The sequence below is a fragment of the Phocoena sinus genome, chromosome 5 (genome assembly GCF_008692025.1).
Source record: "Phocoena sinus isolate mPhoSin1 chromosome 5, mPhoSin1.pri, whole genome shotgun sequence".
Taxonomy (NCBI): Eukaryota; Metazoa; Chordata; class Mammalia; order Artiodactyla; family Phocoenidae; genus Phocoena; species Phocoena sinus.
In genome coordinates this window covers 955,410-981,678 of record NC_045767.1, presented here as the reverse complement: position 1 = coordinate 981,678, position 26,269 = coordinate 955,410, and the positions used below count along the sequence as shown (strand labels likewise).

Below are 26,269 nucleotides of genomic sequence, written 5' to 3'. Positions count from 1 at the left end.
CGGGAAGAGGCCCTGGGGGCAGGTAGCACACTGGCCCTCGTCCAAGCAGCGCAGGCTGGACGTGGACAGGACGAGCCGTCTCTCCAGGTTTGGGGTGGGGCAGCGCACGGCCTGTGTGGCCGTGCCACCCGGCCCCTGACCCGGGGTTGTGCGGGCTCAGAGATCCTCAGTCACTGGCACCCATCTTGCTCCCAGCCCGCGTCCCCCAGCCCTGCGCCGGAGCCCGCGGCCTCGCGCCCGGGGTCCCCACTGCCCTCCCAGCATCTCCATGGGCTGGGCCCGGAGGGCACTGTCTTGGCCGCCCAGCCCACTCCGGGCCTCCCTGGCAAGTGGGGATGGAGTTTCTCGGGCTGCCGGGGGCTCCTGAGCAGGAAGTGCTTGAGCGTTTCTGGGGGGGGGGGGCTCCTCTGAGAGCCCCCGGCAGGTGAGGGCTCGGCGAGGGGATGCGGGCACAGGGTCTGCGTGCAGGGACTGGAGGCAGGAGCAGGGGGCACAGCTGGCCTGCCCAGTGCTTGTCCCTGTCACCACCGCTGGCCTGGAGGGACCACACGAGCCCTCCCGCAGCTGGAGGTCAGGAGCCTGGGGACTTCAGTGTGAGGGTCCAGAGCCTGGCATGGAGGAGGGGACAGCTGGAGGGAGAAGCCCCAGTCTGGGCCCCAGAGCCACGTCGCCCGGTTCCCGGCGCCCTCCGCCTCCCATTTCGCCCAAGCTCAGCCCCCACCGAGTCCTCGCCCCCAGCCTCCCCCTGGCATCTGGCAAGTCCCAGGGCACCTCCTCCAGGAGGTTGCCCTCGCTCAGCTGTCCCTGGCCAGGAGAGAGGCGTGTCAGTGGGGCCTAGTGGGGCGCCTGGGGCCAGACAAGCCTGGGCTCAGGGCAAGGGCACATTCCTGCTTTCCTAGCCTGTGGAGAGGGGGTTCCCAGAAGTACCGAGGAGGCCTGGCCAGCAGCCCGCCGGGAGAGCCCCTGGCACTTCCTGCTCGGCAGGACACACGGCAACAGCAACAACCGTAAGCGCCCGCCCTCCTGGCCCTCCCTCCGCCCAGGGCTCGGGGTGGCCTCCCCTCCAGGATCCAGACCAGACAAGGCAGCCCCCCGAGTCCTCTGCCCCCGGCACCGCGGGGCGCTGCGTCCTCGGGTGCCACGGAGCCTGTGACCCCGCCCACCGTGCCTGCCAGCCACCCCACCGCCCTCGGCTCCTTGGTCAGGGCCCTGCTTGGGTTGTCACTGCCCCCGCGTGAGGACGTGTGGACTCGGGACCCCTCAGGAAGCGGAGGAAGGTGGGTGATGAGGCAGGGTGGGGACATGGCCACGCGACCTCGGGCACGTCTCGTCCCCTGTGGGGGCGATGAGATCACTCTCCCGGCGGCGAGCCAGCACCTGGCGCGGTGGGCACGTCGGGGCGGGCGCACACCCGGCCGCACCCGCCTGGGCCGGCGGCTTTCGGGCTGGGCGCGGCCTCCCCAGGGGACACGGCCACCCTCTTGGCGGTGGGCAGGCGGGACTTCAGATACCGCCTTTAGGAGACAGGTCCCTGCCTGGCACGCCCCGCCCCTCGGGGAAGCCCCCGGACACTGGGCCGGCCCACGGCGGGGCGCCCACCGGGAGGAGGGCTGAGTGGCCGGCCTGGGCCTCTTGGGCAGCGCGGGGTGGCCGGGCCTGGACGCCGAGCCTGCCGCCCTGGAGGGAGCCTTCGCACTCCTCGCCTTCTGCTCATGGGCAGTGAAGGGAACCCCTAAGCCCACCTCCCGGGCCTTGTGCTGCGGGGTCGTCGGTGGCTGCAGTGGGTGGGCTGGACCCTGGTGTGAGGCCGCCTTCCAGGCCCAAGGAGCCTGCAGGTCGTTGGCCCGTGACCTCCGTGCAGCGCGGAGAGGGTGAGGGGCAGTGCCGTGCGAGTCCAACCGCTCTCCAGGGCACAGGAGCTGCTGGACCAGCTGCGGTCGAGCCTGGCCAGCCCCCCTGCCCCGGGTGGAGGTAAGCCCACCCTGGTCCCTCTCCTGTGCTGCCTGCTGCTCTGGCCTTGGACACACCAGGGACCCTCTGCCCGCTGGCCTGCGTGGAGAGCAAGCACCCCAGGCCGGGAAGCCTGACACACGTGTGTAGGGACGGGGCGGGGGCCGCTGTGAAGAAGCAGCTGGACCTCACTGGCTGCAGGGGTGCCTGGAACCCCCTCCCGCCATGATGCAGCTACTCCCCTTCCCCCTACTCTGTCCCCCCGCCGTGGCAACCGTCACCCCCTCCCCTGACACATTCCCTATCTGCTTGTCTATTCCTTCACTCTGCTCCCCCCACCCCAGCCCAGCCAGAAGGTCGGCTCCACCAGGGCAGGGACTGGACCAGTCTGTCCCCCACTGACCCCCAGGGCCTGGAAGAGTGCTTGGAACAGAGAAGGTGCTCAGCACATGTTTGTCATGTGAATAAAGGAACGAATGGCCAAGAGTGTGAAGCAGCCTTGGAGTCTCAGGATCCCACCCCTCACTGACTGTTGGCGACGACGGGCTTGGTGGCTGGTGGGGGTCTGGATGGGGGTCTACCCGGAGGCTGACGGCCCCTGCCCCACCTCTCCCCCTGGGCCCTGGGAGGGGGCGGGCACGGCCTCGGCCTCGCTCTGGGCAGGTCACGAGGCGCCCTGGTGGGAGCCCCAGGGCCCCTTTGCTGCTGTATCACAGCTGGGAGGCCAAGACACTGCAGCCCAGCCAGGGGCACTGTCCTGGCCTGGCCTTCACCCCGCCAGGCCCGGCCCTCCAGGAGAGGGCGCCCTCCTGTGGGACGCCTCGGGCTGCCTGAGACCCCAGCGCTCTGCAGGGACCCTCACCCTCCCTGCCTCAGGCCCCTCCCTGGACTCTGCCCACGCAGTGGCTCCTGCCAGAACACGCCCTCAGGGCAGGCCCGGTCCAGACGGAGAGCGGGGTGTGTGGGGGGCAGAGAGCAGGCCAGGTGCCGTCCAGGCCACCCACCCGCAGACACCCAAGGCAGCCCCCTGCCCCACACAGGGGCGCTTCCTGCCAGGTCCAGCCCGGGCTCTGGGTCTCATGCTGGCGCCCCCGTCAGAATACCTGAGGGTGCCCCCATCTCCACCCCGAGCCAGGTGGGCCTGGGCAGCGCCCCTAACCCCCACTCAGGAGTGGACACCAGGGGTGGACAGAGGGGAGCCAGGCACGAAAGTGGGACAGGAGAGGGACAGTCCTCCAGCACGACGGGGCGCTCAGAGGACAGCACCTGTGGGGACCTGGCTGCCACCACACCAGGCACAGCCTCCCTGCTGGCTCGCTCATTCATTCACCCCTTCACCCCTCCACTCCTCAGGCACACGTCACGTCATCCCGTCCGCTGCGGGCAGGAGCCCTGACACTCCCCTTAGCCCCTGCCCTGGAGCCGGGGAAGCTGAGGGAGGCTCTGGGTGCCCGTCCAGCCACCCATTCTCTCTACAAACACCGAGTACTGTGTAGCTGGTGCCCACCGCCAGGTCTGGGGTGGGGGCAGTTTCTCCATGGAGTCTGGCCCACTCCTGGGGTGTTAGGCAAGTGAGGGCCACGAGTCTAGCACTCCGTGTGCCTGGATGGTGGGTGCGGCATCCACCCCACCGTGGGGTAGCCCAGAAAACCACCAGACAGGGACGGGGCTGGGGAGGAGGCAGCGGGGGCAGGTCCTGCCGTAGACGTTTTCACAGCCCCACCCGGGCTTGCCCAGACCCCCAGCGGTGATGCTGCCTGGGGTGGCCAGCCCCCCACCTGCCCTGGGCCGGGGCCCTGCCCGCTGGCCCCTCTGTAGTGGCTGGGCCTGCCCTCCACAAACTTGGGTACTGGGCCAGGCACACGGGTCTGAAGGACAGGGGGGAGGGGGGGAGGGGAGGACAGGCACCCCCCAAAGCTGGGCAGGACAATAAGGAGGCGGCCCCTCGACTCCCCACGGTGGAGGGTCCCGGAAGACCCGGGCGCAGGGGGCCAGGCTGGACGGAGCTGACGACGTGGTCAGTGCTAGTCCGGAGTCTCAGGCCGGCCCCACAGCGCCCCCTGCAGGCCGCCTGCGCTCAAAGGCTCCCAGGCGGCCACGACAGCCTGGGTCGGGGCTTGGGGGCGTCGTGGAACCTGGGGGTCAGGAGAGCCGGGCCAGGGGAGCACAGGGGGCCTGGGATCTGGGGCCGGGAGCCAGGGCCGGGAAGTGAATACCTGTCCCCACACGCCCAGTCCCGCAGGGTGTGCCGTCCACCTCGCGGACACGGCCCAGCACAGCCCCGGAGAGCCTCAGCTGGGTCAGGGTGCCCCTGCTCTGACCTCGTGCAGCCCCTGCGGCCTGGCGTGCTCCCCAGCATGCTCTGCCTCCCGAGCGGCCCCGCTCTGCTGGGCCATCCCCCTCTGGGACCTCCCGTAGGATGAGCCCGGCACACCCAGGGCGGCCCAAGGGGCCAGTGGGCGGGGCTCTGGGTTTGCATGCCCAGGTCACACAGGCACACACGGGCACAGATGCCACCCGTGGGTCCTTCCCAGAGGGCGGGGTGGCTGGCCTGAGAAAGACCTTCTGCGCCCCTGCCTGGCCGTGCCGCAGCCCTGTTCGCTAGGACTAGGAAGGGCCGAGGGGAGTTTGGGGTTCAGCCTTGGCTGGGGGTCACTGAGTGGAGGCATCACCTGACTTTGGGGGAGGCTGTGGCTGGAGAGAGTCCGGGGGACCGGCAGGCGGGGGCACGGAGGGTGGGACTCGGGGGGCAGCCCGGTGGTCCGTCTGCTCTGGCCAGTCCCTCGTGCTCCCATCCCCCCCGGGGACTCAGCCACGTGGCTGGCAGCCCCTGGCCACAGAGGGCCCAGGCGAAGCCCACTGAAAGGACCGAGACCACCAGGGTGGCCCCAGGTGGACGCTCTCAGGGGGGTAGGGGTGGGCGGTGATGCCCCGCAGACCTGGGCTTCTTCATGAGGTGGGGCGCCAGCTCGCGGTGAGGACAGGCGGGCAGTGGGGGGCCTCGGGCTAGGCGGCCCCAGTGGTGGCGGGGTCTTAGTCTGCTGTGCGGCCACAACAAAGTACCGCATGCTGGGGGCCTGAAGCAACACACGTTTATTTCCTCATAGTCCTGGAGGCTGGAGGTTCAAGATCAGGGTGGCAGCCGGTTTGCTTCAGGGCGAGGCCCTGCTTCCTGGCCTGCAGACGGCCGCCTTCTCGCTGTGCCCTCACAGTGAGGGCGGAGAGGTCTGGTCTCTTCCTCTTCATGTAAGGACACTGGCCCCATCACGGGGACCAGCCCTCATCTTCCCCCACCTCCTGATTCCATCGCCTTGGGGTTAGGGCCTCCACACATGAATTTTGGGGGGACACAAACATCTGTTCCTTAATAGTGGGGTTCCAGGTCCCCACCACACCGCGGGGAGGGGCTCGCTGACCCTGTATCTGATAATTCTTCCCTCCCGCTCAGCAAGGAGGCCTGGGCCGCGGCCCCAGGACAGCTCCGTTTCCGCCGTCCCCGCCCTGGCAGGAGGCCCCTTGGCCCGCGGCGACGATGTGCAGGGGCGCAGGGGTGCGGAAGCCCAGGCCGCGGCTGCGTGCCCGGCTCGGGTCATGTTTACCCTCGGGAGCCCAGTGCCAGGGCCCCCACCCAGCCTCGCAGCCCTAAGTTGACTCGGCCTCCAGGATAAACACCCATTCAGCCACACAAGGCCTCTTTGTCCAGGACGAGGCTCCTGGCCCAGGACGCTGCCCGGCGGCCCGTGTCCTCAGCGTGGCCAGCCGCCCCTTGTGGCCTTCTCTGGGCAGACGCCTGGCCTGGCTCAGAGGCCCCAGCTGGGGACGGGGCCCTGGGCGGCCCTTGGAGTGGCCAGAGAGGCCAGGCAGGCTGAGCTGGGTGCGGAGATTGCCCCTCCAGGCCCTGTCAGAGCAGCCCTGACTCCCCAAACAGCAGTGCGTCCCTGCAGCCGTGTGGCCACCATGCCCTCTTCGGCCAGGCACACCTGAGGGACGTAAGGACGCCGGGGAGCTGCAGCGGGGTGGCGGTGGGCCCGGGAGCTGCAGGCCCCGACCTGCCTCTTGCCCACCCAGGCCCCTGTGGCTCCTCCCAGGCAGAAGAGGGGCTGCCCACACCCGCATCCCGCTGCTGGCCACTGGTCCCTGTGAGTGCAGCGTCTTTATCTGTGAAACGTCCTCCGCAGGCTTTGGTGACTTCTCAGCTTCTAAACTCCCCCGGGTGGGAGTGTGTCCCACTTCTGTCTGGGGTGGAAGTGAGATGGGGGGTGCCTACCCGGGAGCAGGATGGGGGGCCCCTGTGCTGAGGCAGGGGGTGAAATGGAGGTTCCTATGCAGAGAGGCGTGGCATGGGGTGGGAGTGGGGAAGGGGCTCCAGGACTTGGGGGCGGCACACGGAGAGCAGGAGCCTGAGTCGCTCTGGGGAGGGGCCCAGCGTGATGAGGAATCACAGAGCCCTGAGCAGAGAAGCCGGTCATCACGGGCAGCGGGCCTGCCTGCAGGAGGCTGAGGGGTGGCCTCTACGTAAGAAGAGCATGTATGCTTAGGCCTCGAGGGCCTCCAGCCTCCTTTCCGGAGGGGCCAGTCCTGGGGCTGGCCTGGGCAGGGCTGGTGGAGGGGCCCCCGGAGCCAGTGCCCCAGCCACGCCTGGCTGGGTCGGGGGTGTCAAGGATGCTCCTCCAAGTAGTGGCTTTTACGCAGAGAGGTGACGGCCCTGCGGCAAGGTCCTGCTGGCCCACCCAGGGAACCAGGAGCCACGACAGGTTCTTGAGCACACGAGGACCGCGTGGGACTCTGGTTAGAAAATGACCCTCTGGCAGTTGTACTGAGAAAGGGGGCAGTTGGGGGCCCAGAGGGGTCCCAGGAGGCCGGACAGGAGGTGCCACAGGACAGGGGAGATGGTGGGGCTGGAGCACAGGGGGCCGTGGGGGGCCTGGAGCCTGGGCTCCTGCCCGGCCTTTTGTCACTCTGACGTGCTGAGGACAAATGCGCTGTGTGCCCCTGGGGGCCCACGGAGGGGGCGCTCTTCAGTGGGACTGTCATCAGGTTCCTGTCCCCGTGCTGCAGCCCATGGCCGGCAGCGACCCCTGGTGGTGGCCAGCATGTCGCTGCAGCCCCCCGCGGGTCCGTCCCTCACTGGCGCTGGGATGCTGGGGGCGGGATGTGCGGGGGGCGGGATGCTGGGGGGCCGACGCGAGGGGGGGCGGATGCGGGGGCCGGGATGCTGGCATGCGGGGGGCGGGATGCGGGGGGGGGCGGATGCGGGGGCCGGATGCTTGGGTGGCGGATGCAGGGGGCCCGGATGTGGGGGCAGGGATGCTGGGGGGGCGGGATGCGGGGGAGGGGAGGATGCTGGGGCCCGGATGCCGGGATGCTGGGGGGCAGATGCGGGGGGAGGGCCTCTGGTATTGGGCTAGGGTGGAGGCGGTGGTTGGTGCGGGGGCTCCCTGAGGGGAAAGCGCCCTTGTGTCGGAGGTTCCCCTCGGGACTGGTGTCCTCTGCCTACTCCAGCAGCCCCCAGGAATAGGGTGGACATGCAGACTGAGGAACGGCTTCAGGGCTCAGAGTTTCAGAGACCAGTCTCTGGCCAGCTCTCTGCCCGCCTGTGTCCAGCGTCCCCTGATGCCCTGCAGGCTGGGACCTGCCCAGTTCAGAGGGTCTCCCGGGGGCTGTCTGGCCCCCACTGCACCCATGCCAGGGCCTCACCTCCACCCTCCAGGCGTTCCCCCCTGCCCTCAGTGAGCAAGGGACCATGACAAGGACAGTGCTCCGGCCAGTGTCCAAGGGTCCGGTGAGCATGTACTGCGGGCCCCTCCTCTGGAGCAGGCCCTGAGGGGCTGAGACGCAGCCCGCTGGGGCTGGGGGTGTACACTCAGACCCCCCATTTGAGACGTTCTTACCTCGGAGCCTTTGGAGGCAGAGCTTGTTAGGAGCTTCGAATGTCTGTCCATGGAGGGTTCTCCAGAGAGACAGCCAGAGGAGACCCATTTGCCCTCGAACATTTCACCCCTCCGTCTTCTCGGCTCTGTCTCAGGAGACTGTGGGGGTCCTACTGGGGGGCAGGCCGGCAGGCTGGAAACCCAGGCGGGAGCTGCTGGTCCCGAGACGGACCCCTCCTCCCTCGAGGGCTGGAGGAGGCCTCCACACCGCCGAGGACAGGTCGGTGCTACCACGGCAGACGTGAACTCGGCATGGCTACAAACACCCTGCAACATCTCGGTGAGTGTTCGACTACCAGGGCTGCGGCCTCGCCAGGTGACACAAAGCCAAACTGCCGCGTGGCTGCCTTGGTTGGCTTTCTTCCTCGAAGACTTGAGTCTGTCTGGATTCTGATCTGTGGCCGAGGCAGAGACACAGCCCCCACCCCTGACCACAGAGCCGACCAGGCAGATGGGGTGGGGCCGGAGCCCACTCGGCTGACCCCCGGAGGGGCTGCCCTCCCGCCCAGCCACCCGCCTACCCCTCGGGCAGCTGTGAGGTGCGGGGCAGGGAAGGGCCAAAGGCACAGAGGGGACAGCAGCTGTGGTTGGTTCAGCCGGAAACTGTCCCTTTAACGAAGACCAGGAGAGCTCTACTGCTTAGACTTAAGGGAAACTTATTTGTTCTTCCTAAAGCAACCTAGTTTAAAAACGAGTTGAGGTTAACAGAGAAGAAAAACCCAGACAGGCAGACAGACAGACAGACACACAGACAGACGGGGGGACGGCACAGGTCGGGGCTGCCACATCAGATTCTCTCCATCTTGGAAATGAGGTCGTCACAGATTCTGGTCAGTTCATCGTTTTCTTTAGTCTGAAGGAGGAGAATCAAATCCCTGATCTCTCCCAGCGCTCTCCCAGCACGCTCAGAGCTGGGAGCAGGCCCAGAGCTTCTAGAACCAGGAGGGCCGCTCCTCCCCCACTTCCGCCTGGACCCGAGGGTCCCCCGTGCCCACCTTCTGCTCAACGACCTTCTCCAGCGAGTGGACGCGCATCTGCTCCTTCCTCAGGACTGCCTGCAGCGCCAGGGCCTCCGCTTGGGCCTTGCTGCGGACCTGGGTGATCTCCTCGTTCGCCCTGGGAGCAGCAGAGGGGCGGGGCTGAGCCCACCGGGAACCAGACCCCTCCCGAGGGAGCCTCCTGCACCCTCCTGCCCGACACTCACAGCTGGAGCTTCTCCTCCGCGTGGGCCTTCAGCGCCTGGTACCTCTGGCCCTCCTTCTCGATCCTGCCTATGTAATCCTCGACACACTTCTTCAGCGACTCTTCATTCTGGAAGGAAGCGCAGACGCTGAGCCCCGAGCTCAGGGCCCAGGCTCTCTGGGTCATTCGTGGAGCGGCAGTGGGCCAGGCTACAGGGGAAGAGCTCTTCCCGTTTCCTTCCGGAGACGCCGGCACTCACACAGCCCCAGGCCTCCTCTCATCCCGCGGCTCAGGAGGCCTCCGGATGCAGGGCCTGACCCCCCGCCCCCGAGGGGACCCTGCCCGGCACACAAGAGCCCTAGGTCCAGGCACCACAGGGGAAAGCAGGCCGGGCCCCAGGTCCCCAGGAGGGAGACAGCAGCGGCAGGGAACATCTGGACACAGCAGTCCTGCGCAGGCCACGCAGGGACAGCCTCGCGGGCACTCGCATCCGGCAGTAGGCTCACCAAGGCTCAGCTCACCCCCTCTTCCTGCAGGGCCCCCAGCCTCTCCCCGTCCCTGCTTGTTGCGCTGCCCCACTGGCAACAATGCCGACCCCGCCGTCCCCGGGGCTTCTTGCCGGCCGGGCACCCACCGTGCGGTAGCCTTCGATCACTTCCTTCTGTTTCTCAAACCGCTTGAAGAGGTCGGAGAACGACTTCTCCGTGGAGTGCAGGTCTGCAGTCAGCTGGTCTCTGTCCCTCAGAACCTTCTGGATCTCGGCTTTGGCAAGTTCCTTCTGTTTCTGAGCCTCCTCTTAAAGGAAGACCAGCACCCGGGATCAGCGGGCGGCCAGCAGGTGGCGCCACAGACGACCAGCGCCAGGAGGGCCCCCTGGGGTGCTGACCAGCCCTGCTCTCGGGACCTTCCAGGGCAGGACCTGGGGGCCCCAAGTGCCCCGAAAACAGCTGTTTCCTCAACACCAGCTCTACCCGGAAGCTGAGGGAGTGGACAATGAGCCCAGGCCACATCTATCCCACGTTCAGGGCCTCCAGCCCCAGCCCGGACACACCCGGTGCCCTGCTCTACCCGGAAGCTGAGGGAATGGACAACGAGCCCAGGCCACACCTATCCCACGTTCAGGGCCTCCAGCCCCAGCCCGGACACAACCCGGTGCCCAGCTCTACCCGGAAGCTGAGGGAGCGGACAAGGAGCCCAGGCCACACCTATCCCACGTTCAGGGCCTCCAGCCCGGACACACCCGGTGCCCAGCACCCACGGAGGCTGCAGCTGGACGCGCGGCCCTCGGGGCAGGGGTCAGACCGCAGGTGCAGCGCCCACTGGAGGGACCCAATCTGTTCGCCGCCACAGCCCCGGATTGCCACCTCGGGGCCCGGCCAACCTGAGGGCTGATAAGCATCCGGGCCCTGCACCCCCCCGGCCTCCCTGACTGCCAGCTGCCCCAGCCCAGGAACTCACCCATCGCCTGGTACACGGTCCCCTCAAACGCGTCCATGATTTTCCTGTGGGAGGAGAGCAGATGCCGTGAGCCCCGAGAGTGCGTTGTGGGGTCCTCGGCAGCCAGCACGCAGACTCACCCCATCTCCAGGATCTTTTCCTGCAGCGCCGTGCACCTGACCCTAAGCGCCTCGTTCTCCTTCTGCGTCGCCCAACCTGTGCAGACCACACACCTGAGTTGGCGCCAGTGTCCTGCCGTGCTGGGGTCTCCCGCCCCACTCAGCAGACATCGCAGTGCTGGGGGGTCGGCGTGCGGTGGGTGCACGGGTGGGACACCTCCCGACACAGGCGGGGCGGTAGAGCAGCGTGCGGGGGAGAGCCCCGCGGCAGAGAGAACGCCGCCCGAAGACGGCGGGCAGGGGCCAGGAGCTCCTGGGCCCAGCGTGGCCCGGCGCACAGGCCTCCCTGAGAGGGGACCAGCCGGACGCCACCCAGGGCATCACCAAGGCAGCAAGGGGACTTGGGGGGCCGCTACCCCCGCTACCCAGGGCAGCTCAGAGCGGACACCCAGACCCTCGCTTGCGAACAGGTTCTGCAAGAGACACTGAGTGGAAAACGCAGGACACTCAGCTGGCTGGGCGCCTGGCTCGGGGGTCGGTGAGTGGCCGCCTGCGATCCTGCCTGCACGGTGTGAGCAAAAGGCCAGCGCACAGAGCTGCCACCCCCCGCTCCCCGAGGCTCTTCAGAGCAGCCTGCAGGTGCCACGCCCAGGGCTGCAGCCAGCAGGTGGGGGCCGCTCGCTGGGCACCTCCCCTCACCCCCCCTTGCCCTCACCGCAGTGTCCAGGTCCTTCTGGCTGTACTGCAGCACGTCCACAATGGGCCCCACGGGCAGCAGCGGAGCCCTGGGTCCGAGGTCACAAGGAGCTGGGCCGAGCGTCTGCAGGGTGACAGAGACCAGCTGGGCCGCAAGCTCCCCTGGCACTCCTCTCTGTCCGTCGGCTCCCCAGATGGCACAGTGCAGCCCCCCTCGGCCCAACGGACCCCTTAAGCCTTCAGATCCACAGTACATGAAAGTCGGGCCATTAGAACAAGTGTCTCTTTACACCCCAGAGGGCACGAACCACTTACGGGAACGTCCGGGGCTCCTGTGAAGTCCAGGTCCAGCAGCTGGGCCTCCGGGGGGCTTCCCGAGGAATGCGCGTCTGTGTCCCGTGCACTGAGACCAGAAGAGAACACGCATGCTGTCTGCGTGCATAGGGGTCGGCCCGGACTCTCCCCCAGGACCACGGGGTCAATATTCTGGACACGTGGGCCATGCAGGCCAATCAGGCTGCCCACCTCTGCTGTCGGAGGGGCTGCACGGGCACAGAAGAGCACAGACCCGCTTACAAACTTGTTTACGAGCTCGGCCAGGGCAGCTGGGGCCCGGCCACTGTCTCTGCCCCCCCTCCCTGCGGCAGGGTGCTCCCATCGTCACACGGCCTCGCCGCAGCGCACCTGCTGGGCTCCGGGGCCACAGGCGCCGGCCCCCGGGGGCTGTCCTGCAGGAGCGGGTCAAACTTAAGGTACAAGGACTGCTTCCTCAGGGCCGACTCCTTAAACTGCAGGGAAGGAGCAGGGTCACCGGTGCCCCTGACATGACAGCCTCCACGCCCCGCCCCACGTCCCGCCCGGGAGCCGCCCTGACCCGAGTGGCCTGCGGGCAGAGCGGCGGAAGCAGCCGGGCCGCCCGCCACGTCCGGTACAGACGTGGACACGTGCTTGCGGTTGAGGAATCGCGGCCCGGGGCTGTTCTAGAAAAGAGCCCCTTTTGAGACTGGCACTTGAGGAAAGGCCGCCGCGAAGGCGCCGGGAACTTACCGAGGACGCCCCGAACTGCTCCAGGTAATCCACTCGGCCCCCGTGCCTAGAACTGAAAGGGAGGCGCCAGCTGCATCTCACTGCCAGCACTCGGGCTGTGCGCTCGGAGTGGCACCCCTCCCCGTCCACCCTTGACTGACGGCCCTTTGCTATAGAGCGGGGTTGCTGTCCGCAGGCTCAGGACGCTTGGGGCTGTATGGTTCCATGGGGCCGTGCCGTGTCCCGCAGGGTGTTGACAGCACTCCTGGGGGCGTGACAACCAGAAGTGTCCCCTGGGGTCCAAATCGCCCCGGTTGAGAACCACTGTGTAAAACCACGCTGAAAAAGAGTCCTTTAATTTCTGATAATGTGACCTTTGCTTAAAAAACCTAAGGGTAACTCACACCATAGACAAAAATTAACTCAAAATGGATCAAAGACCTAAATATATGAGCTAAAACCATAAAATTCTTAGAAGGAAAACGCGAGGGCAAATCTCCGTGACACTGGATTTGGCAATGATTTCTTAGAATTGACACCAAAACCACAAGCAGCAACAGAAGAGATGGGGCTGGAAAGTTAACGTTCGTGCTTCCACGGACACCATCAAGAAAGTGAAGAGAGGGACTTCCCTGGTGGTCCAGTGGTCAAGAATCTGCCTGCAGGGGACGTGGGTTTGATCCCTGGTTGGGGAACTAGGATCCCACATGCCGCGGAGCAACTAAGCCCACGCGCCACAACTACAGAGCCCGGGTGTCCTCATGAAGATCCCGAGTACCGCAACTAAGACCCGATGAGCCAAATGAAGAAAGAAAGAGAGAATTTTTGTGAATCATGTACCCAAAGAATTCTTACCCAGATTATACAAGAAATCTTTACAACTCTATAAAAAAAAACAACTCAATTAACAAACAGGCAAAGGACCCGAGCAGATGCTTCTCCAAAGAAGAGACACGAAAGGTCAACGTCAGTCAGCAGGGAAACAGACCCAAACACGCCGAGACTGCACTGCACACCCACCGGGACAGTGGGGTGCAGACCCAGACCCTCAAACCATGCGGGGGCAGAGTAGAGGGTGCGGACCCCGCGGGGAACAAACAGTTACACAGTGTTACCACGTCCCCTTCAGGGTACGTCTGCCCCAAAAAAGATGGGAAACGTATGCTCACACAAAACGTGTACGTGAGTGTTCCCAGCAGCCTCATTCATACGAGCCAAAGAGTGGAAATTACTGGTAAAAGAAGAAACAAGATGCGGTCTATCCACACGGGGGATATTACTCAGCCATAAAAGGAAGTCCTCACACAATGCGACACGAGGGACTTGGAAACATCACAGGACACAAACCCCGAGTCACGTGTCTAGGGTCCCTGGCCGGGGAGCAGGCTGCCCAGTGGAGCTGACCCACGGTTCCTGGTCCCGCCCGCACAGGGAGGACCCCACGATGGCCCTGCCACACAGAAACCCTACACTCGCCTCCTGCCTTCTCTAGGCCTGGGGGTTTTAAGTAACCAAAACTGAGATCCTGGCGTGCTGCCTCATGTCCTGTAAGCACCTCAGTTGGAAGTCCTCACTGAAGGCAGCTCAGACCCGCGACTCTTCCACCCCTCATCCAGGGTGCGTGGACGGGCAGGGCTTCTCCTTTTATCTCTACGGGGTCTCGTTTTAAACAGCACTTCGATTCAGCGAGTTCCCGCTGCCTCCTGTGTCTGTATCTGTACCGCCTGGGTCAGTCAGGCCTGCTGCCTGTTTTTCTAAGTTGGCTTAAAAAATATATATTTTTAATATCACAGATCTTAGTCCTGTTCTCCTGAAAATGCCCATAGTTGATAAACCAGAAATTTCCATGTGAATCACTCAAGTCAGGGGACGGGGCTGCCCATAGAATGACCGCCTGCGGGCGCCACGGAACACGGTTCTAGTACCCTGGCCTCGAGGACGGGTGAATGACGTACCCTCAGCAGGGTCCCAGAAGTGCTCCCCACTCAGGTCCAGGCCGGGCTCTGGCCCCCGGGGGTTGTGGCTGTGGGGTCAGTGGGTACGGTTGGTGGCTTGCTGCCCGGGCTGCTGGTTGGAGCCGATGCCCCCGAAGCGTCTGTGGTCCCCTCCTGGAAGGGAGGTTGGGGTCACCGCAGGGGCTCATCAAGATGAGTGGGCGTGGGGGGAGCAGGGGAAGCAGCGTGCCCCACCCCCCAGCCCCGGGCACCACCGGCCTGCCTCTGCCCCGTGATGACCCACAGACGTGGCAACAGCATGAGGACGCCCAGCCCACATCCGTACCTCGCCCGCCGCTTCTGCGGTCCCTGCAGAGGTCTGCACCCCCGGTGTGTCATCCGCCGAGGCCAAGAGCACCTGCCTAAAGAGACGGGGTCAGCAGGGCCCGTGCCCCACACCTCCCCCCATCCCGCACCGAGCTGCCACCAGCGCCCCACCCCCACCCCCCAGCCCAGGAGCCAGGCTTGAGGCCCAGCCGGGTGGCCAACGCAAAGCCATCCCCGACCTCATCTGCAAGAGCATCGCTCCTCAGAAGCAGACAAGGCACTCTGAGGTCATTTCAACTCAAGAAAAAGCAAACCACAAGGATCCATTTATCCTTTTTACCAGGAAACTGCAACAGCAGCCGGTGCTGGACGGCTGGGCACACCCTCGGCCACTGAGCGGCGTCCCCGGGGAGCACGCCGGGAGACGGCTCCCCGAGCTGTGCTGCGGGAATCCTGGGGCTCTCGGCTAGGTATCTTGCTAGGCCTTCCGGATGCATCACAGGGAACGCATCTCAGACAGCGTGGGCACCCCCTCCCCGCTATTCCCCAAGAGCTGTGGCAGCTGCCCTGGGGCCCCTGCTCAGGGCTGCAGGTGGCATCTCTGGTCTCGCGCCCACCACTGCCACCCCGTGCTCACCGGCTTGGAGACGAGGCCTCTGTGGCCGGCCCGCTCTTGGGGTGCTCTGGGGGCCGGCCTCTCCGTCACCTCCGGCGGGGTTACAGTCTGGGTCGTCCAGCTTGTCCCGGTCCAGGCTGTTGGACCCGCGGGGAGGGGGATCGGGACCCTCGCCCGCCTCCACGAGGGCCTTTTCCTCCTTTTCCTGCCTCGCCTCTGGTCTCCTTGAGGGAGGTCTGAGAGCCGGGGTCTTCCCTCGTTTCCTCAGCGGGGGCGGCCTTTTGATGGTGACATCAGAAAAGTCAAATTCCAGCCTTATGGGCTCACTCCTCAAAGAGTCGGCCGTTTGGCCTTCGGCCTCCTCCTTCTGAGGACTGGGGAACGTGGCACCTCCAGCCTCCACGGGGCCAGCTGGGGCCTCGCTAGGCAGGTCCACGAGGGGCTCTGCTCCGCGGGCTCCGCCGGGGTGGGTACCAGGAGCTGAAGCGGCCCCGGCAGAGGGTGCAGCGACCCCGCTCGAGTTTTCTCCTGTGGCTCTCAGCGGGTCCTCTGTTCTGTCCTGGGATGCCATCCCGGGAGGGTCTTCTAGAATTGTGGAAGTAGAGGTAGCACTTTCCTCTAAGGAATGAGGATGGACGTGTTCTTCCTGGGTGGGCTCAGGGCTGCCTGACGTTTGTGCCGGAGAATGCCTCTGGTTTTCAACACTTTTGGGCATCTGGGAAGAGCTTGCAGGATCCAGGCAGGCCTGGGGAGCCAAGGAGGGCCCGCTGCGATGCCTGTCGTCAGAGGCTGGTCTCATGTCCTCTGAAGGGGGGGTTGGCATCGGCCACTGCTGGTTTCTGGAGAATTCCATTGGTCGTTCTAGTGTCTGTTTCCTTGGTGAACTGTTGGCTTTTAGAAAGACGTAGTTAACACTAAAGAACCAGTTAGGTTTTTAGTTAGACTTTAGTCCACGTGAAAACATTAGCTAAATACAGGGGGAAAAAAAAAAAGAGCATTTGGCCAACCCTCTCCTCAAGATTAACCTTCACAAGTACGTTCCCACAAGTCAATACTGGCGGGCCACCTAGAGACACAGGTGACTGAGAGAGAGGAGGAACCTGACTGACAACAGCCAAGGTTGAGGTCCTCCATGCCGGCCTATTTTCCCCTTTTGGTTGGGGACCACCAGCTACGCGGCCAGGGACAGGGCACACCAGGGTCAGGCTTCCCGCTGGAGAAAGAAAGGCCAGGTCCAAGGACGCTGGCTTCACAAGGAGCAGGGCCCAGCGCCTGGGTCCTCCTGGCCCCTCCACGCCCCTGGCTCTGTGGCTGGAGCAGCTCAGACCCAGGGGCCAGGAGGCAGCATCCGAACGGCTGGGTTTCCCTTCCCTCCTGGGGATTGTTACAAAAGAACAGTATTTGAGTCACTCTAATCTCACTCAGCTGAATCTCAAAATGAAACTAAAAAAATTGAAGTTGAAAAGTAGCAAGGAAACCTGGGGAGAGGGGGAGATTCCGGTTTGAGGAGTTTTCCAGCCATGGGAGATACTCGGCCCAAGGACATTTCACTGGAGCGAGGTGAAGGGTATGTTAGTGACCTTTTGCTTTTATACCTTTCTCTGCACATCTGAAATCCATTTAAAAGAAAAAGCAAGTTCTGAACAGTCTAAGTCAGCAAAAGTCAGAACGAAATGTGCCAGCGAGGCCCTTCCCCGCTCTGGATGTAGAGGGTCCCTGGGGGCACCAGCCAGGTTAATTCAGCCTCATCTGGGGGTGAAGGGCCGCCGCCAGGGTCCTCGTCTCCAGACAGAGGCAGGAAAAGCCTTGGCATTCCACTGTCGACCACCTCACGCAAGCCAACCACCTAATGCCAGGCGAGGCTGCAAAGAAGCTTCTGCTGGTTAAAGTCAAGTGTTTCAAATCTGACTCGTCAGGCCACACGTGTTCTGGTCAGATTACACAACACACGGGTTCCTCTGCCTTTAGCAGTAAAAGCTATCTGTAAGCTTTCTCCAGGGCTTGCCGCTGAGGACAGGAGACGGACCTGCAAGCAGGAGACCCCAGTGGAATGCTAAAAAAGAAGCAAAACCACAGAGCGTCCCTCCTTGGAGATTCGGCCAGGACATTTCATGAAGTTAGAGAAACAAAACCAAGGCCAATTTGTTGGCAAGAGCAACAACAGAGGGGTAGAATGTGAAGTTTAAACTTCCTGTTTTATTATTCACTTTTCCAACAACGAACGACTTCGGCGGTGCTCTGGGCCGCGCACTACACAGACCCAGAGCGGAGACCAGGAGGAGCCCAACCGGATGTGGCGGGTGAAACAGACTTCTCCTGCCAAGTCCATCGGAGAGGTTACAAATTGCAGTACATCAAACAGCGCCAATACTTACTTCTCTTTCTGGGTCCAGACTTGATGACAGTTTTCTAATCCAATGGTGTCGCCCAGAGCAAACAAGCTTCAAGCTTGCTGCCCGTGCTGGGACTTAAAATCCTGTGTGTCTGTGGATCCCGCAGAGGTGTCTGAAAAGTAACCTGTCAGGGAGGGAGGAGGGCACCTGTTCAATAATTCAAGTCTTCAAGCACCATGCTGGCAGCACCATGCCCTGCCCTGCCAGCTCAGTAAGTCACCAGGAAAAGCAGGTGACCTCATGTGTGACACACGGTGGATAGTACGCAGAGGCAAGACGTGCTTACCTTCATAGCTTTGGCTGTGCTCTTAGGTGGTACGTTTTCTTTCTGTGATAGACGGAGAACAGATGATCTTCCGGTAAGTTCCAGTGGTGAAAACAGGAAGTCGCAGTTTTCTGTACTTTTGTCACCAGTGACATTTCGTCACTGAAGACGTGCAGACTCATTCTGAAAAGCAGAGAGTTTTGTGTCAGGAGTAGGGTAGTGACCCGTGTTGTCTGGACGCACATATGTGAATGTGACAGCTGACCCCACAGTGCTGCAAGGAGGACGTCCGCCTTCCTGCACAGGTGGGTCACACCTCAGGCAGTGTGTCCTCTGCCAGGCAGTCCCCATCCTGCGCTGGGGGAGCTGCCAACCACCCAGGAGCAAGAGCTAGAGGGGCTTTCAGCCCACAGGGCAAGAAGGAAGACCCAAGTGCTCGAAATAACTCGAAACTTTGTGGTAAAAGTTTGGGAGACAGATAGGGGCTGATCTGTGGCAAAACTGCAAGGGGCAGAGGAAGCCTGGGCCTCCCCACAGGCCTCAGCATCAGAGGTGGAGCAGCTGCCAAGTTAGTGGACAACAAAAGCAGGAGGGGGGACCTCCCTGGTGTCCAGTGGGTAAGACTCTGCGCTCCCAATGCAGGGGCCCGGGTTCGATACCTGGTCAGGGAACTAGAGCCCGCATGCGAGCTGCAACTAAGAGTTTGCATGCCGCAACCAAGACCCGACACAGCCAAGGTAAATAAATGAAAAAGTAATGCAGTAAGATGCTATTTCAAAAAAATAGAAAAGAGAGACGAGGAGGAGGAAGAAAAAAGAGAATTTAAAAAAAAAGTAAAGCAGAAGGGCACAGCAGCTTGCTCTCCACCCACGGGGCTGGGAAACAGGGACTGGACTAGGGCGTCAGGGAGGGCCGAGGCTCAGAGGAGGAGCTAGAGGAAGTAACAAGAAGCAGGTGCAGAGTCACTTGGGGGGAGTCGAGGAGCTTCTGCACCAGGGGCCTCCAGTGGGGCCCAGGAGGTTCTAGAACAATCCCATTTCTCCTTCCGAAGCCCTCATAATGGTCAACACCGTGGCGTTCCCAACCTCGGAGACACCAGAGCACTGGGCATTGACCTGCCCGGGGGCACTACAGGTCCTTGCTGGCAGTGGGGGCCCTGGGGACTGTGCCTGGGAGAGACCAGGTGGCTGGGGCAGGGAGAGAAAGGGTGGCCTGAGAAGAGGTGAGCTCGGCGTGGGAGGTCGAGGGTGACAAGCCGCCTGGAAGGGGCGCTGCGCGTGAACAGGGAGGGCTCACAGGGAAGGGGGCGGCCAGAGCTCTGGCACCGCGCCAGGGTGGAGTGGTCTGCCCTGGCTCGAGAGCAGCCCGCACCTGCCGTGTGGAAGCGGGAAAGGTAAGCCTAAGCCAAGGGTCACTGTTAGGTTTGGCCTGAGCAACGGGGTAAAAACGGGGAAGGGGGCTGGATGGCTGGAGGACACAGAAGGGAGACATCATGTCGGAAGACCCCCGTCGCCTGGGGAAGGTGGGAGAGCAATGACAGCAGCCTTTAGGTGTTTGGCTTCTATAATGCTGGGGCCAACGGAGGGGGCTCCTGAGCAGAGGGAGCAGGGCCAGGCGGGGAGGAGGGCTGGTGGCCGGGGGCGAGCGGGTTCTCCGGAATCAGCGGGGCGGGGAGCGTGGAGCCCAGGTTTCCAAAGCAGGTGGCGTCAGGAGTCAGGTGCTGCAGGAGTCGGTGAAGGGCTCTCAGGTGGGGCTGCGCCCAGAGGAGGGGCCGGAACTAGGAGGCCTGCCTTGGCGCAGAGCTGCGAAGCCCGCGGGGTATTCAGAGGCGGAGACGTGTCCTCTGCAGGTCACAGCCACGGGCGGTTTGCGCTGGACGAGGTCACCGGGATAGGGAGAGGAGGGGCCGGCGCAGCGGGGCCGGAGGGGCCTCCTGGAGGGCGACAGAGGAGCCACCAGCGTCTCTAGAGGCAGGGGCGGGAGCCCATCGGCTCCGCTTCCGTTTGCGCCCGGGCGGGCGGGACGAAGTCAGTCGAGAGAGGACCCCTGAGGAGGGGCCCAGACGGCGGGCAGGGACGGAGCCGCGGGACGAGCCGGAGGGGGCGTAGGCCCACATCCAGGGTGGCCGCCAGCACGGCAGGCAGAGACCCGAGGCCAGGCCAGAGGCGGGACCGGAGCCCCGAGCCCGGACCCCACCACCGCATTACCTGTCGGCCGCCGCACGGAACCAACGGAGCGGGAGGCGAGGAGTCCGGGAGCCCCTCTGCCCGCCGCCGATTCAAATACCGACGGTTTGGCGCGCGCGGCCAATCAGCGCGTGGCTGGGGAGAGACGAACGGGCACCGCCAGCAATGGGAGGTCGAGTAACAGGTCACGCCCATGAGGTTCCGCTTCCGGGGTGACGGCACGCTGGGCGCGGTGGTCGCTGGAATTCTCGGTAACCGCAGCTTGCCAGGCGTGCGTAGAGGAAAGGCCGTACGCGGGCGGGCAGTGACTGCGGTGCCCGCCGTCGCCCGGCATCTCGGGCTCTGCTGCGGACGAGCGCCTGGGCTGCGCGGGAAGGTCAGGGCCTGAGAGCCGCTCGCCCGAGTCTCAGTTTCCCCAGCTGTGCAGTGGGGCCAAGTGCAGCAACCGCCACCAAGGCGGGTCCTGAGGAGCATCCAAACCCTCCCGAGGACTGTCGCGGCAGTTCACAACCGGGAACTTCATTTCCCAGAGTGCCCCGCAGGACGCCGTCTCCCAGAGCGCCCCGCGAGTGGCCTGAGGGTGGGGACTCCATTTCCCAGAGTGCCCCGCGTCTTCCGGACCCGGACGCCGCGGCCTGTTCTCGCTGGGGCAGTGGGTCTCGCCGGGGCGGCGTCCAGGAGGCGACGGCGGCGCAATGGACAGCCCGAGGGTCACTTTCACGCTGGCCTACGTGGTGTTTCGCCGTGTGCTTCGTGTTCACGCCCCACCGAGTTCCACTCGGCCGGGCTCACGGTGCAGGAACCTGTTGTCGGGCTGGCTGGGCAGCGAGGGACGCCGCCTTCGTGCCATACCACCTGCGCCGCACGGCCCGCCACGGTGCTGTGCCACTCGCTGTTGCCGCTAGGTGAGCTCGGCGGGCGTGGGCGGCGCTCGAGACCGAGCTCCGGGACCCCGGAGTGGGGAGGGACGGCGGAGGGCGCCCGTGCGGGAGAGCCGGGTCTGCGGGCCAAGCGCCCGTGTGCTCCCAGGAGTGGGGAGTAACGGTGCTGCGGCAGCTGCCTCTTGCAGGTACCTGGCGGAAAGGCGGGGCTCAACCCTGGGGGAAGGGATGCTTTGCTCACTGGGGCGGGTGGTGAGCTGTCACGTGGGGGGGAGGGCTAGCTCCCAGGAGAGGGGCGTGAGTTAACTGATGCAAATAGGGGTGACCCTTCCCGGTCCAACTTGGACGGTGGGTGCGGGAAAGGCAGGTAGAGGGTGACGCCAGTTGGGAGTGTCCACAGGTGCAGAGGCCAGGGAAGGCGTGTGTGTATGTGGATGCTCAGACGTTGTCAGGGGCTGTGCTGGGTGGTGATCCAGGTGCTAGCTGGCTTCTGGGAGGCTGCTGGTTGGATGGGTTACTAGGTGGGGTTCTCTGAGGACTTGGGGTCAGAATTAGGTCTGGGAGGGCGGTGGCGGTGGCCAGCAGCATGTGCAGCTCGGTGGAGACAGGGAAGGGTTTCCAGCTGGCAGCAGGGCATGGAAAGTGGCCAGGAGCGGGCTGGGCTGAGGCTGGCCTGTGCGTGGGGGCTGCCTGCTTTGTGTGGAAGGCGGCAGAGGAGAGACCACACCAACATAGAGGCAGGGCCGATGTGGTGAGCTGGGAGCTCTGCTGAGCCCCCAGGGAGGCAGGGATGCCCGTCAGCCGGCTTCCCATAGGAGGAGTTTGGGTTCTCCTGAGGGTCGTGTGTTGGTTTCCTCCCTGGGAACTAAGGATCTCTGCAGCTTTATGGAGCCTCTAACTGCATCTTCCCACCAGGCTGTGGGGGGCTGGGCACCACCATCCTGTGATGGACAGGGAAACTGGAAGGTGAGCCAAATGACTTAGGGGGGCTGCTCGAGGAGGAAATGGGGTGGAGCCTGGCCTTGTGGTCAGACAAGGAGTCTGCTTTTTTTAAATTTGTTTTGAAATACCTTTGAATGTTTAGAGATGTGTTATTTATTTCTACACGATGAGTTACCTAAAGCATATCAACTCGATCAACAACATTTATTATTATTTTCACAATCTCGAATCTGTGCTTGCAGGTCACTGTCTAATTCATTAATTCGACATGCAAATTGGCCCCCATCTGGCAGCAGGAGCCCTGGAGCTGCTCCTGTGTCCTTGTGACGTGCTCCTGTCATTCTTTGCTTACTGTTCGGTGCAGGACATCCCAGTTCTGGGATGGGCCATGCTCTGATCCGCCTCCTCAGAGTAGGTGGGGTCCAGAGGCCAAGATCCGGCCCCAGGAGGGCCAGTGGGCAGCTCTGCATTGGGTGACGCCAGATCCTTGTATTTACTTTTGCTTTTCTAGGTTTTTCTCCTTTATTTCTGGTAGTTATATGTCGTTTGTACATAAAGTAGTAAGATAAAAATGTTTCCTGCTGACAGGGCAAGGACTGAGGTGAGTCAGCTGTAGAGGCGGGCGAGGCCCACCTGCCTTGGTGCACCGTGGTCTTGCTCTGGGGGCCGACTAGGGCAGACGGCCAATGCCCAGGCCTGGGGGCTAAAGGAAGTGTGCCCCCCCCGCCGCCCGCGGAGGGTCAGGAACAGCACTGTGGACCTTGGTGGGTACCGCCTGAGGAGGATGAGCGTGGCAGTCCCAACCTCTGCTGAGGTTTGCCCTGTTCCTTTTAGGCTACTACGTGGGCATGTGCTTCGCCGCCTCAGAAAAGCGGCTGTACTCCCCAGCCAGGCCCCGGAGACCTGGCGGGTCTTCCTCCTGCTGGCATTGACACTGCCCACCATCGCCTGCACCCTGATCTACTACTGGTCCCGGGACCGGTGGGCCCACCACCCACTGGCCCGCACCCTGGCCCACTATGCCCTCCCGCAGTCAGGGCTGGCGGGCCGTCGCTTCCTCCCGTGGACACCGAGTTCCGGCGGATCGACAAGTTTGCCACGGGGGCGCCGGGTGCCCGTGTGATTGTGACAGACACGTGGGTGATGAAGGTGACCACGTACCGTGTGCGTGTGGCCCAGCAGCAGGACGTGCACCTGACCGTGACGGAAGTCCCAGCAGCACGACCTCTCCCCAGACTCGAACCTGCCCGTGCAGCTGCTTACCATCCGCGTGGCCAGTGCCAACCCTGCCGTGCCGGCCTTCGACATCCGGTAGGCGGGCTGCGGCTGGGTGGGGGTGTGGCCAGCCAGCGCCCAAGTTCTGGTCTTTGAGTTGCTCGAGGAGGTGATGATGGTGGGAGCTGGTCCTATCAGCCGCCCCTCCAGCGTGCCCCTCCTTCAGCGCCCCCATCCCCCCGGCCCCCCCCCCAGGTACTCTCCGCTTCCCCTTTCTGCACACCCTGCTCTGAGCCGTCTTCCACAGCATGTCGGGGGGAGCACGCGGGGGATGTTTGGGGGCCGCCGTGTCGCACAGAGGCTTGGTAGCTCCCTCGGCTCTGAGGCCTGGGCCCGAGCCCAGGGTTCCCGTCTAGTTCAGGCTGTGGCGGGCCCTGCGCTGCCCCTCCTGGGACATGCCTGGGCCTGAACCTGCCGAGGGCTAGGCTCTCTGTTTCTACAACTACAGTCCTCCCGCCCTCCTGCCCTCCCACGTCGTGGGGGGCCAGCGGGCAGCTTTGGGTCTGTGGGCTCCGGCCCCAGGGGCCCTCTCTGCTGGCTGCTGGGCTGTGCCTGAGCTGCCACGTCTGTGTGGTCGTGGGCGCCCTGGGCACTGGGGCGCAGCCTTGGCCTCTCTGCCCGCCCCGGGGTCCTTGCCAGCCCGCTGGGAACCACGGCCCTGCACCGTAGACGCACCCGGTGGTCCCCACCCAGCAGCAAACACCTCGTGCAGGCTGAATTCCACGGAGTATGGTGAGCTGTGTGAGAAGCTCCGGGCGCCCATCCGCAGCGCGGCCAACGTGGTCATCCACCAGAGCTTGGGCGACCTGGTTCCTGGAGACCTTCGCCTCCCTGTAGAGGTCAACCCGGCCTACTCGGTCCCCAGCAGCCAGGTGGGGGGCTGGGCAGGGGTGGCGGGTTCCCCAGCTGGGCCCCCATGGACCACGTCTCCTGCGGTGGGGGCCCCCCAGGGCGGCCTGGCAGGGCTCCCTCTGACCGCCTGGGCCGCCTGCAGGACCTGGAGGCGTGCAATCGGCTGCATGCAGACCCGGGCCAGCGTGAGGCTGGTGAAGACCTGCCAGGAGGTGGACGAGGGCGAGTGTCAGCAGTGCTGTTGCCGCCCCATGTGGTGTCTCACCTGCATGGGCAAGTGGTTCGCCAGCCGCCAGGACCCACAGCGCCCCGACACCTGGCTGGCCAGCCGTGTGCCCTGCCCCACCTGCCGCGCGCGCTTTCTGCATCCTGGACGTGTGTGCCGTGCGCTGAGCCCGCCAGAGGGACCCCGCCACTGCCTTGGGGAGTAGTTGGGCCTCTGGGCCCTGTTTGGGCTGTCATGGGTGGCTCATCCCGGTGTGGCGACTCACCGGTGCAGAAGGGCTGAGGCTGCAGTAGGGCTGGGGTTTTGGTTTTAAAAAGAAGTTTTCTGTTGAGTTCTGTCTGCGGCAGCGGGATGGGTCCTCAGTGCCTCTGTCTCCCCGACTCTTCGTGCTTCCGATTAGGGGGTAGATGCTGGGCACGCAGAACGTGGTGTTGGGTCCATCTCCAGAGCATTCTGGGGCCCCCTGAGCTGTGTTCTGGGAGACCCCCGTCGTCTGCCGCAGATGGCCCTAACTTAAGCCACTTGCCTTAAACGTATGGGGCACATAAACCTTAACTGCTCGTCAGTTACACGACAGACTCGGATTTGTCCGAGACTGCAGTCTATCCTGCTCCTGTCCCCAAGCCGGCTGCTGGCCCTGTGGCATTGGCACCCTCCACTCTCCCCACCGAGGCTGCTCTGAGGACCTGGCGCAGAGCTAATTGGTGGAGGGTGAGAGCGCTGCCCAGGGTCTCCTGGTGATTGTGGGCAGCCAAGAGCCCACTCCTCGGGGGGGGGGGGTGTGTGTAGCCCCTGCCTGCTCCCTGCCCAGGGATACCCTGGGCTTCCCATCAGGGGCTGGCTGCTTTCAGCTGCCGTTCTCTTAGCCGCGTGCTTGTGGGGGCCGCCCACCCCTTGGAGGGGCCTGTAACCACGTGCCTTCTGCCGCTCCTGCGAGTCCAGGGAAAGGGCCAAGTTTCAGACTCCTGCTAGCGAGGGCACTGAGTTGAAGACCATGCTCCACAGCAGCGTCCTACATCCGGATGACAGGCTTGTTAGGACTCAGCACGGGGCTGGCCATAGCCCCGCAGGGTCCACCCACTTAGGAAGGGAAGTGCCCAGCAGTCAGGACAATGGCAGCTGTCTTCCCAATTCCTGCTGGTGCAGGGAGGGGAGCAGGGAGGCAAGTGCCAGGTCCCTGGGTACAGCTCTGACAAATGGGACTGTTGGAGGGGCCCTAAGCCCCCTAAACCTGGTCATTCTAAGCAGGGGAGATGGACTCAGCTGGCCCATCTCACCCAAGGCTGCACCAAAGCCAGGGATTTGGAAGTGAGAAGCCCAGCTTTGTGGTCCTCGGGGGGTGCCCACAGATGAAGGCCACCAGAGGGGCAGGCGGGAGCCATGCCCAGCCTCAGCCTGGAGTTGCAAACCTTGGCAAGGGGAGAGCCAGGCCTGGGGCTATCTTTTCTACAAAAGAAACTTACTTAGTTTTATAAAGATAAATCTATCGTAGTGAAGTGATACACTATTTAATAAAATGTTACTATGAGTTTATATATTTTCTTGATTGGAATATTTTGTTTTTCCTGATACTCAAACTCTGGTAACAATTGGGGAGATGCCATCTTAGAAGTGGCAGCTTTTAATGTGCACATTTTGCTCAGAATAAGAGAAGGGAGGCAGACTATGCTGGAATCTTCCTCTGATTTCCCAGCTGGGGTCAGAAAGCCCATTTCCCAGGGCACCCTCGTTGAAGGGTCTTGGGGTTGTAGGGGGGCTCAGCATGCAGGTGCTCCAGGTACAGGGGACACTGGTGGCCCAAGGTGGTGGGGCCCTGCTCGTCGCGGCCTCCAACCTTGAGCTCTCCGCTGTGTCCCATGGGATGCCTGGGTGGCCCAGGAGAGCAGCTCAGGTCGGGGAGCTCCTCAACGGCACGTGCTTCCTGCTGTCTTATATTGGTGCTGGCCCCCAAACGTTTTTAAAAAGTGGTACATGCAACCATTTAAAAAAACACAGGGCTTCCCTGGTGGCGCAGTGGTGGAGAGTCCGCCTG

At 63.7% G+C, this 26,269-nt stretch overlaps 2 protein-coding genes across 2 annotated transcripts; one reads left to right on the top strand and one right to left on the bottom strand.

Moving 5' to 3' along the window:
- Window positions 1-8,519: 8,519 nt before the first annotated feature.
- Window positions 8,520-20,395, bottom strand: TACC3 (transforming acidic coiled-coil containing protein 3). The gene is given in 22 exon segments (XM_032633213.1): window positions 8,520-8,733; window positions 8,876-8,996; window positions 9,085-9,191; window positions 9,697-9,857; window positions 10,521-10,564; window positions 10,640-10,715; window positions 11,318-11,438; window positions 11,630-11,717; window positions 11,999-12,102; window positions 12,362-12,393; window positions 12,396-12,413; window positions 14,296-14,355; window positions 14,358-14,448; window positions 14,621-14,696; window positions 14,779-14,859; window positions 15,142-16,037; window positions 16,039-16,108; window positions 17,593-17,656; window positions 17,659-17,734; window positions 17,897-18,035; window positions 19,456-19,595; window positions 20,213-20,395. Coding segments are annotated over 22 exon segments (2,814 nt in total). The 3' UTR covers window positions 8,520-8,667.
- TMEM129 (transmembrane protein 129) lies at window positions 20,084-25,772 on the top strand. Its single transcript, XM_032632564.1, is given in 15 exon segments — window positions 20,084-20,798; window positions 20,800-20,829; window positions 20,831-20,860; window positions 20,862-20,891; window positions 20,893-20,931; window positions 20,933-20,966; window positions 22,719-22,766; window positions 22,769-22,920; window positions 22,922-22,945; window positions 22,947-23,093; window positions 23,095-23,195; window positions 23,872-24,031; window positions 24,154-24,168; window positions 24,170-24,370; window positions 24,372-25,772. Coding segments are annotated over 15 exon segments (1,086 nt in total). The 5' UTR covers window positions 20,084-20,756; the 3' UTR covers window positions 24,405-25,772.
- Window positions 25,773-26,269: the final 497 nt, after the last annotated feature.